The sequence below is a fragment of the Simochromis diagramma genome, unplaced genomic scaffold (assembly GCF_900408965.1).
Source record: "Simochromis diagramma unplaced genomic scaffold, fSimDia1.1 OVJJ01000304.1, whole genome shotgun sequence".
Classification (NCBI taxonomy): Eukaryota; Metazoa; Chordata; class Actinopteri; order Cichliformes; family Cichlidae; genus Simochromis; species Simochromis diagramma.
Genome location: NW_024387030.1, coordinates 14,376,720 through 14,397,516, shown reverse-complemented (window position 1 = coordinate 14,397,516; position 20,797 = coordinate 14,376,720). Strand labels below are relative to the sequence as shown.

Genomic DNA, 20,797 nt, shown 5'->3' with positions numbered 1-20,797 from the left:
TGATAACGAAAGACTGGACCGACAATAGGGAGGCCCAGGTGAGGATGAGGGACAGTGTGAAGCACTACACACAATGCTGCATTTGCAATTGTCCCGTAACACAGAAAGCTTGCCCATGTTAGATATAGAAATAGGTGAAAAGATTTATTCCTTTTTAGTTGACAGTGGAGCCACTAAAAGTTCACTGTCTGGAAAATTCTATAGTGGGCCTGTTTCCTCTGTGTGCATCAACACCATGGGAATAAACGGAACTCTAGTGCAATGCCCCAAAACTCATTCTCTAAAAACACGCTGGGGCCCAAAACCAGATGAAATTACATATCATCCATTCATAATTATTCCAAACTCGCCTGTGAATCTATTAGGCAGAGATTTAATGGCAAAAATGAACTTGTGTATTTCATTTAACACAAAGGGTGAAATGTTTGCAGATACTGATAACAGCTATGTTTTCTCTGCCCTATGCACCGACACCATGGAGAAGGAACAGCCTCTGTGTCAGCTGGACGCCTCAGCAGAGAATGAACTCGATATCCATCTGACTGGTACCCCACGTCACACACTGTGCCAAACACGTGTACAGACACCACTACCAGGTAACCCCATGCCTGGAAGCCACATATTTGTTTCTCTCACACTGTTCAACAACATGATAACTGCTCACACCAGTGAAGGCCAAACAGTGGTTTTGTCACATAACTCAGACGTGGGCTATGACATTACTGCACCATGTCGACACATAGATAACCTACCCCATACACTGTACTATCTCTGCTGTCACATTGCCAGCTGAATATCAAAACATGACATTATGGTAATGATGTAGGATTTATTGACTGTACACCTTATCACGCTCAGCTGACACACAACAAGCCGGTATATGTCAAGCAATATCCCATTTCCGCTGAAAAAGCCGCAGCCCTAGACATCATCATAGGAGATTTATTGACAGCTGGAGTAATAAAGCCCACAGTATCTCCATATAATACTCCTGTCAATCCTGTGCCAAAGCCTAACAAACCTGGCATATGGCGTTTCACACAAGACTTAAGGCAAATTAATGCAGTCATTCTGCCTCTGCCACCTCTCGTCCCAGACGTTCCCAGCATACTTACAGCTATTCCAGCAACAGCTACACATTTTACTGTGGTGGATTTGTGCTCCGCCTTTTTCTCAGTGCCTGTGCATGAGGACACACAGCCAATATTTGCTTTTACACATAGAGATAAGCAGTACACATGGACTCGCTTACCCCAAGGCATGGTAGACAGCCCTGCGGCTTTCTCAATGGTGGTACGTGCTACCCTGGACGGCTTCATTCCTCCAGAGGGCTGTACCCTGATACAGTACGTGGATGATCTCCTCCTCTGTGCTGAAAGTGAAAAACTATGTCAAACTGCCACACACATGCTACTCCAGCACCTCCAACAGACTGGCCACAAAGCATCAGCAAAGAAAATGCAGTACTGTCAGACTTCTGTTCAATATTTGGGATTTACACTGTCTCACGGACAACGTTCCATGACTACAGACAGGGTCAAAGCTGTGACCTCTGTCCCTAAGCCCACTACACAGAAGGAAATGCTGTCCTTCTTAGGCATGGTGAACTATTGCAGACAGTGGATACCAGACTGTTCTTTTCATGACCACATTCTGCGTGAATGCTGCAAAAAAGACAAGCCTCCTCGAATACTGTGGTCAACAGAAATGACTGCCTCTTTCAATGCATTACAGGGAGCGCTGACCTCCGCCCCTTGTTTGGGTCTGCCTGACTACCACTTACCGTTCCACCTGTACGTCACAGAGAACGGCACAACCTGTGCAGGCGTACTGGCCCAAGAGCATGGCTGTGGCTACCGTCCAGTAGCCTTCTACTCAAAGGTGCTGCCAGCAGTAGTTCAGGGGATGCCGGCCTGCCTGAGAGCAGTAGCGGCTTGCTCTATCATGATAAGGGACTGCGAGAAGCTCACACTCTCACATGACACTATTCTACACACCAATCACCAGGTCACGACCATTCTAGCAAACATAACTACACAACATATGACCGCACAACGTCGCTCAGGTTATGAAGCTACACTGACTTCAACAGCAAATCTCACTATAAAAGCAAGCAGCACACCCAATTCGCCAGCACACTTACTTATTCGTATGCTGTGTTCCTCTGACCGACAGGATGGTTCAGACGACCCTGACGTTCATGATTGTATGACACGTATACAGGAATCCACAGCACCACGCCCAGACTTAGAGCAGACACCAATCCCAGACTCAGTCATTGTTTATGTGGACGGGTCCTGTTCAAAACCAAATGACAACTCATTTCTTTGTGGCTATTCGGTGGTGACATTGCCTGACATCATACTAGAGGCTCACTCATTACCATTTCACTCAGCACAAAAAGCAGAGCTCATGGCTTTAATACGCGCCTGTGAGCTACATGTGGATAAGCGGGTAACAATTTACACTGATAGCCGTTATGCATTTGGTGTGGTGCATGACTTTGGCACATTGTGGAGACAAAGAGGATTCACATCTGCTGATGGAAAATCGATCGCTAATTCTGATCTTGTTCAAAGACTTTTGCAGGCTATACAGCTGCCATCGGCAATTGCAGTTGTTAAAACGAAGGGGCACAGCACGGCTGACACAGACGAAGCAGTGGGAAATGCTCTTGCAGACGTAACCGCGAAAGCAGCTGCTGCCTCACAGCAACCACCCAGAAAGGAAGTATTATCTTTGCCTTTACAGCTGCCACTTGTCACACTCCCAGACTATTTAGAAACAAATGTTGACCTAAAATTCATACAAGAGCAGGCCTCTGCCTCAGATTACACTTACTGGGAAAGTAATGATTGTACCTTAGATAACAGAGACGGCTTATACAAAAACCTTGAGGGTTTGATTGCCCTCCCATCTTCACTACTGCCAATCCTTGTCCGCCATTTTCACGGTGTGAGTCATGTCGGACAAAGAGGGGTAATAGGAGCAATAAAATCAAGATTTGTAATTGAGAAAACATCACACGCAGTAAAACGCATATTAGCAACCTGTCTAACATGTGCACGAACTAATGTAGGAAAACCAAAAGCAAAACATCAGCATTTACCACAACCAGATTTCCCATTTCATACATTACAAATTGATTTTACACACATGCCAGCACAAGGAAGCATCAAGTACTTACTGGTAATAGTGGATCAATTTAGTAAATGGGTAGAAGCTTACCCAACATCAAAAGAAACTGCAGAAGTAGTCTGTCAAAAGTTGTGCAATGAAATAATACCCAGATTTGGAATACCTCACCAAATTAACAGTGATAGAGGACCTTCATTCACATCAGAAGTAATTCAAAAGTGTGCTAAAACTCTAGCAATAGACTGGAAATATCATGTGCCATACCATCCTCAGAGTTCAGGAGTTGTAGAAAGAATGAATAGGACCATAAAAAATCGCCTGACTAAAGCAATGATAGAAACAGGAATGACCTGGATCAAACTACTTCCTCAAATCCTCTGCGAGATTAGAATGACTCCATCCGCAGCAACCAAATTATCTCCATTTGAAATAATCATGGGAAGACCATTTCCAACACCATGGTCAGCCTCCAGAGGGGCACCGCTATTGGAAGGGGACATAGACACTGCATTGTCTGACTATGTTCATAACCTGGTAGAAACACTGAATAATAACTATCAGAAAGTTTGTCTCTCTCAGCCTCTCCCTTCCACAGATCCAACCCATCCGTGGAAACCAGGAGACGCGGTGTTGGTGAAGTCGCTAAAACCAAGGGCACTCGGGGAGGCCGCGTGTTCCAGCCCCCAGACTGTACTTGCAGTGACGAGGACCAGCATCCTAACAGACGGACAACCTCAGTGGATTCATGCCAGCAGGGTTAAGACCAGCCCCACCAAACCACCTAAGGCGTCGGATCAAGTAGATGACGACTCAGGCGAGCCAGCGCCCGGATTCAATACACCTACAGATGACGACTCAGGCGAGCCAGCGCCCGGATTCAATACACCTACACACACACAATCACTGATTAACACACAACGCCTGAAAGAGCCAAGACTCAGAAAGCCCTCTGATCCCCCACCTGAACAACAACAAGGTACTCAAACATCCAGCAGGAACAGAAAGCCTAGAGTACCACACAATGTCTAACCTGATAAAGATAGACTCATTCCATCCTGATCATGGAAAAAATGAAATGCCCATTGTCATCACACAACGCTTATACGGGGTCTCTCGAACCTGGGACCAGGCCAGGAGACGACTGAAGAACTGTGTTTTTTATATATTTAGGTTATTAATCATATCTACTGCATTAACCTTAGGATTTTTATTTACTATTTCGTATTGTAAACTACAATCCTGTTCACATTTCTGCAAGCCACATTTTGCTGACAATACCTCATGCTCCACTTGGCAAGACACCCACCTAGTACACTCCTCACGTTATAACCCATATAGCTACCAGTACAGCTACTTCAATGTATTTGCAATTAGCACAAATTGACCCTGAGGATGTGCCAGATGTTACCAATGATGTTCCTGATGTGTATATTGAACATTAGGTTGTGAACTATTATGATTTGCTTTTTATATTACGTTATTACATTTGTGATTTTTCCTTTATATTGAGTTATTATTTTAAAAAATAATAAAAGAGGGGAACTGTTAGGTATTTTAGTACCATGGGAGCATTTACTGGATATTGTTTTATAGTGACATTATACAGGAAAACTCTGTCATTCAATAAGGCCCCTTTGTTTTAGTTATTTTTCTCTTTGACCCAAGAATTGATGTGTGAGAATCACAGGCTGGTACAAGGTTGAAATACCACAGAGATCACTCCCTCAGCTACATTAGTTTCTAAATCTCTTAGGAGACGCCTGTTGAAGGCCAGATGGTTTGTTTCAGAATTCACTAATGAAAGAACTCTTTATTTCGTGCCTTGAAAATATGTCGCTGAGATAATCACAATTGTATCTGAACTAATAAACTATACAAAGGATGCTTCTTCACCCAAGGGCAGGAAGACGCTCCCTTATCTTGGTCTGTACTGGTTTAAACTGATAATCTGCTGTCTCATGAATTTTACCCTCTATATAAACTGTTGTACTTGTGAATAAAGTTGAGTCACTTTGGGAAGACAACCTGAAGCAGTCTCTGTTTTCTTGTTCTCCCAAGCTGCTCCCGAGCTCGTACTAACACGCTGAATGGCATGCTTGAATATTACTTGAGAATATATTTGACTGTGTTACAGACTAAGGGACATTCTCTGCTGATAGGTGAAGGTACATTCTCTGCTGATAGATGTCCACGCCTCGAAGGAAGTCGATCCACGGATTAGGCCCTGGAAACCGTTTCCTTCAAGTACCACCTCATAGAATATATGGCTCTTGAAGCACCACCCTCGTGACCGACATTAAAGTACAGTAGTATAGGCCTATTTAGCACCACATACAGTTTACACGAGACAATTTTATTTATTATATGAATGTTATTTATTTTAACTGTCATAAACAGGATGGAACAAGTGATAATAATAACAACTGTACTGCAATAAAACATCCGGTCTTATGTGATGACATATGAACAAACTACTCTGCGTTTATCAGGGCTGTTGTGTTTTCAACATGCTTTGATGCTTCTATCTTGTTCTATTTCATCTGAACAAGCCCCCCAAAAAGGGGTGCTAACCATAGCTGTGTAGCTAGCCACCTTGTAGCACATTATTATATACTAGCTAGCCCAAATTCAGTAGCCCTACAAACACCACTGCTGTTGAGTTTTCTCTCTTCATTTATGTCAGAAGTGCTAACAGAGCTGTACGTTTTAATTTTTGCTGCGGCGATTAAGCTGCTGGATTTTTGGCTTCACGACCCTCCTTCGTGGTTTGTGCATGTCAAAGCCCAGTTTGTTCTTCGTGGTGTTTCAGCCGACGTGTCGTCGTGTCGAAATACCATCATGTGGTGGCCTCGCTGGATCCGCTGTCCACCCGCTGTGTGATGACCCTCCTCCGAAATCCCCCCACCCAAGGGAAATACACCGTTCTCAAGGCACTGCTGCTGCGGCGCTACTCCCTCTCCAATGCAGAGTGGGCCGAGAAACTCCTCTCTCTCAGGCCTGGGTGATGGTATCGCTCTCGAGCTCATGGAGAGCATGCTGTGATTGCTAGGATCGGATGACAGCGGATTTGTCTTCACTCACCTCTTCCTCTGACAGTTGCTGCTGGCCGCGAAGGATTACCGCTAACTCGCAGAAGAAGCAGATCGCATTCGCCTGGCTACCAGAAGTTTTGGCATCCAGGCAATAGTTCACGACTCACTGACGGCATCTTCTTCATCCCCACCGATACTCCCGAGGACCACCAACTCATTGATGGTGCCTGAGATTTTGGTACGGTGGGAAAAAGCTGTGTTTTTTCCATCAGCGTTTTGGCACCTTTGCATACCTCCGCAATGGTATATTATTTAATCTTAAATTTTTGGGAGGAGATTTGCCGCATACCACTACAGGGAGCCCAAGTACCACCAGTGGTATGCATACCACAGTTTGAGAACCACTGCATGTGAACAAAAACCATAAACAATGAAAAGTGGATATTGACCATCAATGATGGAATATTACAATTTCTGCAGCATTCACTGACACAGTCAGCATACTAGTTGCATGATCACTGCAGCCTCCAGCATTCGTGGCATTACGCTTATGGTTGGTTAGGTGTTAGGATTATGGGTTTAAGGTCAGCATCTTACCTTATGTGAAATCATCACTTTTAATATAAGACTTTACAGGACAGCTTGAATTTTTACAAATATTTTAATTAGCCAAAACTCAGACAGTTTTTCATATAAATGTCCCAAATTACAGAAAAGATTCATTTTCATGCTAAGACCAGGTAGTGATCATTCCAGGCCTTTATCGATCTTGGTTTTTCAGATATTCATGTTAAAAATAATTGCCTCATCCGGTTATCAGTCATTCCATTCACGTTCAGACTTTGCCTCTGTCCACTCAAGTAAAACAGGGTGGAAAGAGGCAATGTTCAAAACTATTTCTTATATAAAACTGAAATCTGCAACAATCATTATATATATTCAGACTTTGGACCATAATAATTTTATGCAAATCAGAAATGGTCAACAAGAGAATGTTCAAAAACATTGCTGATTGGAGATAGAATGACCCTAATAACTTTTATTTTATTTGTTTGATTAGGATATTGGGGGCTGTGCAGCGTTGTATCGCAAAGCAAACTTCTACAAGACCTGGAACGTTGTTCTGTGTGTTACCCAAATTAAATGCGAAATAGCAACAAAACCACTGAGCTAAAATATCTGCAATAATGCATCACAATCTTACATGAACACAAGTTGCTATCAGACGAATCTCTGTAAGCATTTAAGAATTTTTTTTAGCATATTAGTAAATCTTCCAGCTAACATGAAAAAGCATTATTCAGCACATTTATATAAACTGCTGTTTAAAACAAGTTTTGCCCATGTGTGCACACTGTATTTATCTACAGCAATGCTACAGTAAATTGTTCATCTAAAATATATACAGACTTACAATGTTTTACATTATTAACACAATATCCTGGTAACAATTAAAACTGCAGCTTTAATAACCTGTTTCTGTTAGCAGCCTGTGTACAAAGGGAAAGATGATAAATAGAGAGTCAAAGTCATTATTTATATTTAGTCAGTATTTTTAACTGTAGAAAATATTTTGGAAGGCTAATAACATATTTCTGGAATATTTGAATTATATAAGACTTCAACTTAACTGGGTTACTGGATAATTTAGAAATGAGATCAAGCATGTTGGTGAGCATCTGAAGGGATAATAAGTGAATTTTGTGGCTGCTTCCTGTTATTCATTTTAGGCCTGACAGAGTAGCTGCTGTCCACCACGTGTACAGCGCATGATATTATCAGTTTACTTCTTTAAAAGAGTTAGAATATGTTCCTCTAAAAATCATAACTTTTGAAAAACAGTTTCTAAGACATCCGGTTTGTAAATGTCAGCAACAATCTAAATAAAGAGAGAGCACATCTGCAGAGGGAACTACCTCGGACATATTTAATTAAATATGTCCGTATTTTGTGGTTTAAAACCTATTCTGCCAACCGATTTGAGATCTACTCAATCTGAAGCAGTCTGATAACTCAGGTAAACATGATACTAAGATGCAAACTCAACAATTACAGACAAAAAGTTTTCTACGCAAAAATAAACACAGTAAAACAATTAAGAGTAATAAAAAAGTGATCATTTCACATGAGGTAGTCTGATACCAGATGCTGACCTTAAATTCATAAGCCTGGAGGCTGCAGTGATCATGCAATCAGTAAGCTGACTGTGTGAATGAATGCTGCAAGAATTGTAATATTCCATCACTGATGGTCTTTAGCTGCTCAATATCCACCTTTCATTGTTCATGGTTTTTGTTCACATGCTCTAGTAACTTCTTGTCCTCCTCTTCAGCTTCGATCACATCACATCTGTGTGTTTGTGTCTTTAATGTAAAATATCTAACATCAAACTAAACTTTGGAACAAACAGCAGTTCTGATCAAAAATCACCACATTAGCATGTTTCCATGAAAGGCTCAAAATAAATTTCCAACATGTAAAATCCCCTTGTCCCCTTATATAGTTGCTCAGCGTTCATTTTCTTTGTGATCGGACATTATGAAATTCTACAGAAAAGGGAAACTGAAGTTGTATTTTTGTCACGTAGACTGTCATGGACACAGTTATCCCAAGAACTCCAACGACTACCAGCAGAATACCATTCATCAAATAAATGGAAAGCGTTGATTTACACTTTTTACACGCTAAAATATGATAATTATCATAAATCTTACTTTAAAACTATCATCAGGCTTATAAGTAACAAATTTAAAGAACTTAAATTTTCTAGTAAGAAACTATAAAATAACATTAACTCATTACTGAAGACTACAGGAGCTATGAGTTTGAACTATTAAATTATTAACATCTATTTTGGTGAAGAGAATATTTCATACATCCCTCACCTTTGTCACAATTATGCTGCCCTAACACACTCAGAAATTATCTTTTGAATGTGAAATATACGATTCACTAAATATTCTCAGACACTGTTTTAGTCATTGCATTCACTTTCAAACATTGTCTCTGGCCACCCATTGTTGCCTCGGGGTTAAAATTGGTGGATAGAGGCAGTGTTCAAAAAATGAATCCTAAAAATATTTCATATATGAAACTAAAGTTTCACAGGAGTCAATATATGACTTCAAATGCTCACTCCAAATAATGCTACAACTTGTTTTTTTGGGACACCACCTTGAAGTTGCCCTATGACATTGTCCCAACCCAGATCAGTCAGCCATGGCGTGCTATGTGAAGTCCTCAACTGACCACTGTAGCAGGGTCTATGCTCACAGGTACTGCTGATCAGGCACCAATCAATGTGCCTGATCAGCAGGTCTTCTGCGCTCTTCTGGACAGAGATCTCGGATGTCATTCCTGGGATCTGCTGGAGCCACTCGCCTAACTTGGGAGTCACTACACCTTGTGCTCCAATTACCACTGAGACCACTGTTACCTTCACGCTCCACATTTTCTCAAGCTCTTCTCTTATATGAATACTTTTTACGTATTGTCTGTTACTTTCTACCTCTGGTTATAGCTTTCGACAATTACATTAATCAACAGTTACAGCCAATTACTGCAGAACTGTAGTTTTATCAGTTAAACAGCTAAAAACGATGTATGGATGTTTTATTAAATGCATAATTAGCAAATTTTTTTTTTTAAATTCCAACGAGCCACAATTTTGCAACTCATAAAAACAAAGTACTAAACAACATGTCATAATGTAACTGGGATTATAGGGGTGATAATAGTGGATTAATAGTTAATTTATAAATTAGATGTTAATTAATTGCATGTATAAGTGGATTTTGTTGTTATCATATAAAGCTGCACTGTCTGTTTCCTGCTTTATAGCTAAGGTAGAGTAATTTATTGTAAGATGTGCTGTCAATTTACTTCTTCATAAAAAAGAGGATATGTGTTTCTCTCGAAAAAATTGCATCATAGTATCTGTTAGTAGTTTCTTAGACAAGTTTTCAGAAGTCAGATCTAGAAAAACAAAACTAAACAAAAAAAACATAAGAGCACATTTGCAGAAGGAATGAAAATTTGAATTTTTGTAATAGCTTGTATTTTTATTATTCTACTAAAACAGTGCGATTTGAAAAATATAGTGAAATCTACAGTCTACAGTATACAGTATGTCTACAGTAATCTACAATCTATACAGTATGTGGTTAACTACATCTGTACAATAGTCATGACAAAAAACTGGCACTGGTTTAAACTTTTAGAAGCATCAGGATAACTGATTTATGAGAAAATGTCATTTCAAGCAAGTCCCTAGACCAGGGTTCACCAACCTTCAACATCAACAGGGACATTTTAGCCCCTCCGACCGTATTCTGGGACAAAAACAGCCGCATGCGCACTCGTGCTTATGTGTCTGTAGTGCAGCCGGGGGGTGTGAATAGTCCGTTTATACCTAATACAAGAATAATAAGATTTCTTAATAAGATGAAGAGCTTTTTACTTTCAAGAACTGTTTTATAGATGCTATGAAGAGGAGGGGAAAAAATTGGAAATTGGAAAATTCATCAAATAGAAAATAGTCCACTTTCAAATAAATAAAACGCAGCAGTGGCCGAATAGTTTTAAAGTAAAAAGAATAATCGTGATAACTATTTGTCTGTAATTATCACTTCAGTTCATTTTAATGTGCTGTCATCTTCTGTTTTTCATCAAGCCGCAGGCAGCAGCCCTGGGCGTAAAAAAAATACAAAAGCTGATGGTGGAAAATATAGATAGATAGTTATTGAAAAACACCAGAATATTCTGTAACAATCCAGCTCACAAAACCTTAAATACATGTGGACGAATCACCGGATACACACAGCTCGCGCTGCATGCCCACGTGATGTTTCGATGCACATTTAAGGCTGCCAGCTTCGCACAGATCCACAAAAGTCCTAGTATGAAACAAGTATGTGCAAATCTTTGCTTGTGGGTCATATCGTAATGGCAGATTTAGTGCAGAGAACTCTGGGAAATGTGCTCTGAGTTTGGCTCGTAGGTGGTAACTAGCTGTCTGGTCTGGGTCAACTTATCGCAAAGTGGAGAGATGGAGAGAGGCATCGGAGGGTTGCGCTAAACACAGTTTGCAGATTATTGCTAACATTTCGCTCACAACTGGGCCGGTTAGACTCTTTTGGCTGCAGTAGCTCCAACTATAAACATACTTTTCTCACTCTTTAAACTTCGTGCTGCAGATGTAACTCGCACTCACTTGTGCACAGAGAGGCCGTCTCTGTTTTCCCCACAACATTCAACCTGTGGCACGGAATACATTACCATCAGGCTGTCTTCTTAAAGCAGGCTATCCCTGTAACATGCAAATTTTTCTTACTTTTATTTTTTCCGCCCAAAACTTGAGGGAGCCACAGCTGAGGACGAAAGAGCCACGTGTGGCTGCCGACCTCCATCCTAAATCAAATTACTGGTTTTCACAGAAACACGAACAGATGTCAATGGCCCAGAATTCAAGGCAGAACTGATACACCCACAGCAAGCATTACGTGTTCAAAGTCAGTTTTTTGAGGCTATAAAAGAGAAGTCAGACAGATCAGTAGGCATTACAACCAACACTGCAGTCATGGATAATCCACAGAGAAGGCCAAACGAGAACAATGACACACCGTCCAATGATATATTTAGGCAAGGTACGAGTTTCTTCCACAGTGACTCGTTTAGCCATCACTTTTTCTCCTCTTTTCTTTCAATTTCATCTTTTTTTTCCAGGTAGTTTCCTGAAGTCAGTGTTGCCTATTTTAGTGGAAGAACATTAGTTGAAATCATTCTTAAATATTTGCTAAACCTGTGTGCTTCTGTAGGATGCTTGCATATGAAGTTGTATTTGTATGAGGTCAGATAAACCTAAATATAGCTACAGTAAATAAGATGTGTTTTCTAATGTAGCTGGTTTGTGGCTTGACCGCAAACTCATTGCAGCTGTGAGGATATACAGTTCACTTGTTCAAGCATGCCTACAAAGCAGAAGAAGCTGAGAAGGAAAATGTAAGTCAATTGTGTTTTCTGCCAAACATTGAAACATTACAATATTTTTATGTTTATTTACTAAAGGTGGATCAACAAAGTACCCACCGATCATACCGTTCCTTGGATTGCTGAACGCTGTGCTGTTGATAACGGCTGTTGTTATTGGAGTTAACTGTGAGTGTGAAAATTCACATTAAGTTTCGTTTCCCACTTTTTTTAATTTGGAAACTTACTGATAAACTGCTGATGACACACTTTCACTATAAGATTTTAGAGTAATCATGTTAACACAAGCAGTAACACATCTTTTAAATAGAAAATGTTCTAGTTTGTTGATTAAAAAACTATTTTAGTTCCTTCTAAACAAAACTGTGTCAAGATTATTTTCCAGTATTTTGAAATGGGATTCAACTATTGATATTTTGACACAAACATTTTCAGGTGCCAAAGTCAAAGAGGACTCCTTGCACATTTCCAACCCAGCTGTAACACAGCTCTTCAGTGAGCTCGACTATCTCCGAAGCAACCACAGCGATGTGATCGAAGCTGAAGAGGAGGCCAAGAAGGCGTTAGAGAGCGCGATCAACAACCACAAAGAAGTAAAGGTGAAAATTGAGGAGCTGAAGACCGTCAACGATGGTTATCAGAAACAGATGCAAGCACTGCAAGTGGAGAAGGCAAACCTGAAGTCCAATGTGTCAACTTTAGGTGAGAAACTTTTATCCTTATTTATGTTTTCCTGAAATGTGTTAACTGGAGAAGACGATAACTCTTTGTTTCTCTCAGAGGGATCTTGCGGCGGATGCCTCCCTGGTTGGGCTCTTTTCAACTCGTCCTGCTATTTCTTCTCCTACACCGAGTCCTCTACTGTCAAAAAGAACTGGCATGAGAGCAGAGAGGACTGTGTTAGTCGTGGCTCTGACCTGGTTGTGATCGATAACCAGGAAGAGCAGGTGGGTTGAAAACAAACAAGGATGACTGTAAAAAAATAGGTGAGATAGACAGAAAGTCTACATGCCTAAGAGACCACAGAGAGTGATTAACATGGATTTAAATTCTGCTAATCGTAGAGCTGATTATAAAGTTCATATCGAGTATGTTTATCTTCATTTAGATGTTATTACCCAAGAACCAGCTGTTCTTTCTGGGTCACCTTTTAACAGAATAGACATCCAAAACTCAAACTACATGCAGTCAACAAATAAATTTAAAGAGAAATATATGTTATTAAAAAATCAAGTAAACAATTAGCAAAAAACAGCAAACAGTCATGTCAACATGCTATAATCTGCTTCCTGTTAATAAACATAAGGTACAGGTGATGGAAAAATTAAAAAATGTTATGTAGTTTATTTATTTATTTATATAGCACATTTAATTACAACAGTGGTGTTGACCAAAGTGCTGTACAAACATGCAAATTACACAATAAAATAATGAATATCAATTAACATCAATGCCAAATAACAAATAAATGAGTAAATAACTCTCATGCAGCATTAAAAGCCAATGAGTAGAGCTGTGTTTTAAGATAGCATTTAAAAAGATTGAGGGTAGGAGCCTGTCTGATGTGGAGAGGCAAATTTAGGCAATTTAGGCACTGAAACCTCTCGAGAACATGGTGACTGTACAGAAATTGCAGCTGAAAAAATACATTCTTTTCTAAAATTATTGACAGAAAGGGAAGCTTTGAAAGAGGCCTGAAGCTTGCAAGAACAGAGGAATCGAGATTAGTTTCTTTAATCACAGGCTGGCACAACACCTGAGTTAAGACTGCTATTAAAACTGACCACCTTGAGAATCTTTTTTAAGAAATGTGTTGGAACAACATCATTTGGACAAGATGATGTCTTTATGTCATTACAAAGTTTTTCCACCTGATCAAATCACACAGACTCGAACTGCTCAAAAACAGTAGAGCAGGTGAATGTAATGTAGCCACAAACCTGCACTGTACACGTCAAGGTCGTGCCCTGAAAATGAGTTAATTTCTATATTGGTTGTTATAATTAGGTCATTTGAAAACTTTATTTTAGGTGTTAACTGATTCTTTTTTTTCTTTTTTTTCTTTAGAAATATGTGAGTAACATAATCCAAAATATGAAAACCAGTAATAGTAAGTGGGAGAATGGATTCTGGATTGGACTCACTGACATGGAGAACGAGGGGAACTGGACATGGATTAATAATGTCACAGAGGTGCAACAAAGGTGAGAACAGCACCAATCATTTCTTCATACTTTTATGTTAAATTAATTAATCTTATTATATATATTATCAATCAAAAGTTTTAGACCATGTCATGGTGCTGGGTTGGTGACCCAGCGTTTTGTGTTTGTTATTCTTCTTATTGTGGTTATTATCTGACGATTTGATGTTTTTTATGTATTCTAGTTGAGAGGTTTTCTTCCTGTGCTTCCTTTGCTGTGTGCCTAGTTATCTGTCAGTGTGCTCCATCTGTGCTCTGTTTCATTTCCCTGAGTCTGTGTCTGTAGTTCAGCCTGTGGGTTCCGGTTTTACTTTTAGGGTCTGTGTCTCTTGTCTCCTCATGTTAATTAGGATCAGCTGTGCCTCCTGTTTGCCGTTCCTTGTTGTTCCTCTGTGTGTGTACTTATAGTGTGAGGTTGCCTTTGCTCGTTGTCGGTCCGTCTGCGTTAGTTGCTGTTTCTCAGCATGTCTCTGCTCAACATTCTCCGTGTCATCCCTGCCTGTCTCGCCCCATGTTCCCGTGCCTTTTGCCTCCTCATGCTTCCAGGTATCCCAGTGTTTAACGTTTTGTGTTTCAGTTTGGGTTTGTATGAGGTTAGTTTTCCCAGTTTAGGTTTTGGAGCCCCCCGTTCCTTTTTTCCTGTTTTTGTCACTTTGCCATCACTGTAAATAAACGATCGCTCGCATCACAGCCTTTGCCTGCATTTTGGGTCCTTCCTTCACAAACACCACATGACTGCCGTAGCAGCCATGACAGTCCACCCCAATTTTTCCATTTTTTTATTGAAAATTATACAGTTTCATGTGTCATTGCACTCTGAAATGAAAGCATAGTATAAATAAGCAATGGGACTTCAAAATCATAGAATCAAGTTATAGACGAAAATTGATTTTTTACTTTTGACTCATCAAAGTAGCCATCTCCGTGTTTTCAAGCTTACCATCTTGTTCTTTTTTTGCCTCTGTCAGTGCGCCCCAGGGCAGCTGTGGCTACAATGTAGCTGCCATCACCAGTGTGTGAACGTGCGTGTGAATGGCTGGGTGAGTGGATGTGTAAAGCGCTTTGGGGTCCTTAGGGACTAGCAAAGCGCTATACAAATACAGGCCATTTTTTCCTCAGGTAATTCTGGCATAGCTTGGAATTATGTATTGGTCATTATCTTGCTGTAGGATGAACCCCTGACCAACTAGGAGCACACCAGAGGATATGGCATGGCGCTGCAGAATGCTGTGGCAGCCATTTTGGTTCAGGGTGCCTCTCAATCTGTACAATTCATCGACCCTGGATCCAGCAAAACAGCCCCGGACCATCACACTTCCTCCTCCATGTTTGACAGTTGATTCCACACACTGGAACCATCCTTTCACCTACTCTAAGCCATTCAAAGATCCTTTGTGATGAACTAAAGATTTATACCAGACTTCAGTAGTCCAACGGCGGTGTTTCATGGCCCAGGAAAACCTCTTTGTCTTATTCTGACGTCTAAGCAATGGCTTTCTTGCAGCAACTCATCCTGTCAAACCTGCAGCTTGAAGTCTTCTCTTCACAGCTGAAACTGAGACTTGCTTACTACAACCACTATTAAGCTGTGCTAGAAGCTGTTGTCCTGTGAGCTGCCTATCACACAAGCTGTTAACTCTGAGAAACATGTCCTCTGATTCAGTTGTGGCTTTGAGTCTGCCAGACCTCTTCCTGTCAGAGTTTTCCTCAGTTTCTTGCCTTTTGATGGTGAAGCAAACTGTACTCACTGACACCTTGACTTTCTTTGCAGTTTCTCTTTGGGAAAGACCTACATTTTTAAATGTTATGATGATCTGTTTCTCTTCCATTGTTAATTGCCTTTTTCTCACCATTTTTGTAGCAACACACTAATTTCTCCAATACAGTACTGTTCAACTGATGCTCACGAGGTCATGATACCACAATGTGATCCAACACTGCTTTTATGCAGACAGAGGTGGTTGTAAGTAATCCAGAAAAGTTGGAACACCTGTAGGAATTAGTAGCACCAGCTTTCAAGGCTTCATCAACCTCTGTTTTGGGTTCCCTGATAAAGGCCTTTCTGTATAATTCTAAAATGTACATTGGGTAACCTTTTTTTCTTTTCTTTTTCTTTTTTACCTCTGACAGTTCACCTGATGTGAACCTTTGTACCAATCCAAGCTATTCATTGGACTTGAATGACTTGAATTGCAATAAATAACTGAAAATATTGGGTGTTTTAAAACTTTTGACCGGTAGTGTGTGGTTTGAAGTTAACAATACATGATGCAATTTTCTTAGGTACTGGATGGATGGAGAACCAAACAACGGCGGAAATTTTGGAGAACATTGTGGGGTTGCAGTTCACTCCGCCTTTAATCCCTGGAAGACCCGCTATGATGGAAATTGTGACTTGAAGCAGTTGCACTGGATGTGTGAAATGTAAATAAGAAAAACTCTTCTCACTCCTGATATGATGCTAAAAAAGCATTTTTAACAAGAAATATTTTATCAGTTTTTGGGTTATTTTTCATATTCAGAGTCTACAACAGTGCAGTTAACATTCTAATTACTTTAGAGGTCTGTGTGAAAATTATTTGTTATTAAAAGAAATTCCACTAAACCTAAAGCCAGCCTGGTTAGTATCAAGAAAAAAACTATTATAATAATAATTAACATTATTTTGGAAATAAAAGCATATAGAGTAAATGCGATGCAATAGACAAGTTGACATTAAACTGTAACACGTATACCGTATGTTTTTTATGTGGATCTACTTTTTTTGCTATGGTAATTGTTTGATATGCTTGTTCTTGTGTCTTTTAATCGTGTATTTCTGTTGTTTTTCTAAATAAATAAGGACAAATGTGGAAACATAAATATGGATGGTTAGGTTCATTGGAATTTGTAGGCAGCACAGAAAACATCTGTGAACTAAATCTGATTTTGCTAAAAAACTTGGCAAGTTGCTCTGAAGTCATGGCAAAGGCAAAAAAGAGAGACTGTTATTAAATGAATTTGATACAATCAATGTACACCCTTCACAAGTTTCCAGTCCATAACTGACATAAAGAGAGAAACAACCCTTCACACTCTGCAGATCTAAACCAGAGTACCTGCAGAACAGGGACCGCTGCACTGTGCTGTACCCAAAGTGGACTATGTATGATCATTGTATTTTATTATAATTATACAGCACAGAAGAAGGATCCTTGCACCATGAAAATGGCCTAGGCCGTGCTTACTTGATTTTATCAAAACTAGGCCACACAGCCATGGCAGCAAGACAGGTGCAGATAGAAATGCTAATTAAGAAAAAGTTTATTAAAGAAACATGAAGAAGAAACTCAAACTCACAATGTAACTGTCAGCGGTGCATGAAGAGTTGGTGGATGCAGTGTTAGGTGCACAAGAGCAAACCAAACAGCAACCAAACTGCAGATGTTGCTCAGGGAGGAGAGGAAACTTGGCGCACGTTTGAATTCATGGCACATGCCAACAATTCATTTTTACATGAACATAATGTACTAACCAGTGCTGAACGTGGGCTTCATTTCTTTTGGACTTACTACATCTTATCTGTAGAAAGTACATTTCGTTTATGCAAAGATATTTTGACTTCTTCCTTTAAAAAATTCTAACTAAAATTTAACTAAAAAGGAATTTATCATTCAGCTCAGCAGTAGTGCCTTATTTTAACTCAGGGAACTTTGTCAAGGTCACTAGAACTCTTGCACTATCTCACCATAAACGTCCTGTTTCCATGAAGATTCATCCCATTTTCTGTATGTCACACTTAAAATCTTTCAAGTGCAGCTGACTGTTAAATCTTAAAAAGCGCAGAGCACTGAGTTTACAGAAGAAGTTTCAAGGCACACAAATAGCCTTTAAATCTAATCATGTATGATAATTATTTTAAATGACTGATCATTGATTATGCAGCACTATAGAATTGACTAGACTTTCAGCACATTCCTTGATTTCTTATAGAAAGTCAGCATATTACGATCTTGTGTATCATCAAATTAAAGGTTACACCAGAGATTACTTTACTTTTATTTTCGATTCACTTTTGTCACTGATAAAAGTTTGAACTGGAATTCAGTGATTAAGAATTAATCAGCAGTGAGTTGTGTCGACACAGCAAAGTGTCTTGCCAGATATGCATGTGACTGATATCAACTACTGGTTGTAATTTTAATGGTGGATTTGATTCACTCTTTTATCAAGAAGATGTGTGTGCCATCCTCCTTACCTCTTTTTAAAGCCATTGTTGAAAATTTATGGCAGTTACATAAGAACACAATTAAAATCCATCTAATAACATTCATATATTTGACGGTCTGAGGTGTAACCCTGGAGCGGTCCTCAGCAGGAAAAGGGTGGAATGCCCACTCCTGGTCAGGAACAAGTCGAAGATCCTCGTCACCTCCAAAGCCCACCAGCGGAGCCTCTGCTTCACAACAGCAGCTGTTATGTTTAATTTTTAATATAATTGTTCTGTCCTGTTTCAAATTAAACATTTTATATGGAGATATTACACTCTGACTTTTCTTCACCCTATACTTCATTCTGCTCAATAAAATGTTAATATTGTCTTAAACAGTAATGATTTTATTTTTTATACTATAAAATAAAGCTATTATCTCTATATGAATACATATTAGCATCATGAAGAGAGCTGTGCTGTGCAACCGATTGAAAGCAGAAAATGTAATGCTAGGTGGTTGTTGTCAGTGTGCCCTCACTCGATGATCTTGTTCTGTATTTAATGATGCGTTTGGCACCAAACTCAGGATGTTGATCCAACCGTCAGTAAAAGTGTTTTCACTTGTTCCCAGCAGAGGGCAGTGCAAGACAGTCAGAGTTTATGTGCCTCTTTCCTCTGTTCCCTTGACTATGATGCTTTAATGCAGACCTTCCCAAAGTGTGGGGCGCAGAGCCATTGCAGGGGGGGAATGAAAGGGGGGGGACAAAACGCTTGGACACTGCTAGCACGGGGCGCCCACAGAAACGCAAAGCAGGAGATGAAGCATCGCTGAATATGTTTCCAAACCAACTTCATTCTAAGCCAAAGACTAGAAAATATGGTGAAGCAAATCTTTCCTTTGGCTTCACCTGCACAAGTGCCGAGGTAGGTCTCCCTGCAGAACTGGTTTTCCCTGCATCGGTATCAGGGGCTGGGCTCTTCAAATCACGGACAAACAGTATCCCACAGTTGTTTATGTTGTTGTTTATGTTTTTAAGCCCATTTTTCACAGAGAGGTATTTTTTGAAAAATGTATTGACAGCAATGTTGAACATTATTACACAGGAAAAAAACAACTACACGTAAAATAATCACATCGTGACGCCTCTGCCTTTGTAAGTGGAGGGACAGTAACTGCATGTGTATGTAAGCCTGTAAAACCTGAAGATAGAGACAAAATACTGTTAATCTGACTATCTGCAATTCCTCTCATGTAAACAATAACATGGCGCACAGCGTGACGTGAAAAAAGGCACATACCTTTGACGTTGCGTGACGAACTCTGTATTCCTCGTCCACACGTAAACTCAATTACTCAATTATTATTTTTTAATTACTTTTGTTTCAGCAACATTAAATTTAAAAACTGTACTTTTGAGTTAAAATATATATTTATAATTTTAATAAATGACAAATTAAAAAGACATGAACATTTTTTTTGTATCGAAAAAATATCGAACCGTGACACCAAAGTATCGAACCGAACCGTGAATTTTGTGTATCGTTGCACCCCTAGTAGTTACATATGGTTAAAATGATTCAAATGCAGTAAGTATACACGTTTTTCATATAAAATCTATAACTTAATTATTGTCTGTAGCCCACATAATTCAACACTTTAGTTACATAAAACATGTGAGTTTTGATGCTATGTACTGTATAGCCTGTATGATAAATAAATATGTAGCCCAATAAGTATAAAATCCAGAAAGCTACACAACCCTGGAGCACTTCTGTTGTGTTTTGTACGTGCTTCTGAGTTTTTACGTGTTTTGGAGTTTGTACATGCTTTGTCTGTAGGGGCCACATAAATATACTTTTATTTATTCACTCCACATAAAATGTAATAAATAAATCATATAATACAAAACTCACTATTCACAGTTCAACTTTTAACTATTTAATTTTTCTGCTTTTTCCTTTTAAACAAATTTAAAGTGAAACTACACAAAACACTGCAAACCACAACACAATTAAATATAAATTAAAATATGAAGATGATGCACATTCTCTGTCATATGGACCTGCATGAATAAACTTTCTGAATCCTTTATCATCCTCAACTGAAAATAGTTGTGGATGATTACTATACCTTTCTAATGAGACTCTCTTTCTCTCTCTCTCTCCCTCCCGCTCTGTTCCTGTGCTACTGCCAGTGTAACTACCGCCCCTCCCCCCTCTTCCCAGTGCAAAGCACAAGGCTGT

General features: G+C 39.6%; 2 protein-coding genes and 1 long non-coding RNA gene across 3 annotated transcripts; 2 read left to right on the top strand and 1 right to left on the bottom strand.

Moving 5' to 3' along the window:
• Positions 1–1,190: 1,190 nt before the first annotated feature.
• On the top strand, positions 1,191–4,598 carry LOC120739868 (protein NYNRIN-like). Its single transcript, XM_040041818.1, has 2 exons — positions 1,191–3,952; positions 3,998–4,598. The coding sequence occupies exons 1-2, from the start codon at positions 1,261–1,263 to the stop codon at positions 4,165–4,167; spliced, it is 2,862 nt and encodes a 953-aa protein (XP_039897752.1). The 5' UTR covers positions 1,191–1,260; the 3' UTR covers positions 4,168–4,598.
• A 1,031-nt stretch (positions 4,599–5,629) lies between these two features.
• LOC120739875 lies at positions 5,630–20,609 on the bottom strand. Its single transcript, XR_005697294.1, has 3 exons — positions 20,599–20,609; positions 17,691–17,695; positions 5,630–5,854 (listed from the first exon to the last, which is right to left on the bottom strand). It is a non-coding gene; the product is annotated as an uncharacterized LOC120739875 (long non-coding RNA).
• Positions 11,741–16,790, top strand: LOC120739874 (CD209 antigen-like protein D). Its single transcript, XM_040041827.1, has 6 exons — positions 11,741–11,815; positions 12,237–12,326; positions 12,594–12,860; positions 12,939–13,105; positions 14,226–14,362; positions 16,645–16,790. Exons 1-6 carry the CDS (start codon positions 11,749–11,751, stop codon positions 16,787–16,789), a joined length of 873 nt encoding a protein of 290 aa, XP_039897761.1. The 5' UTR covers positions 11,741–11,748; the 3' UTR covers position 16,790.
• Positions 20,610–20,797: the final 188 nt, after the last annotated feature.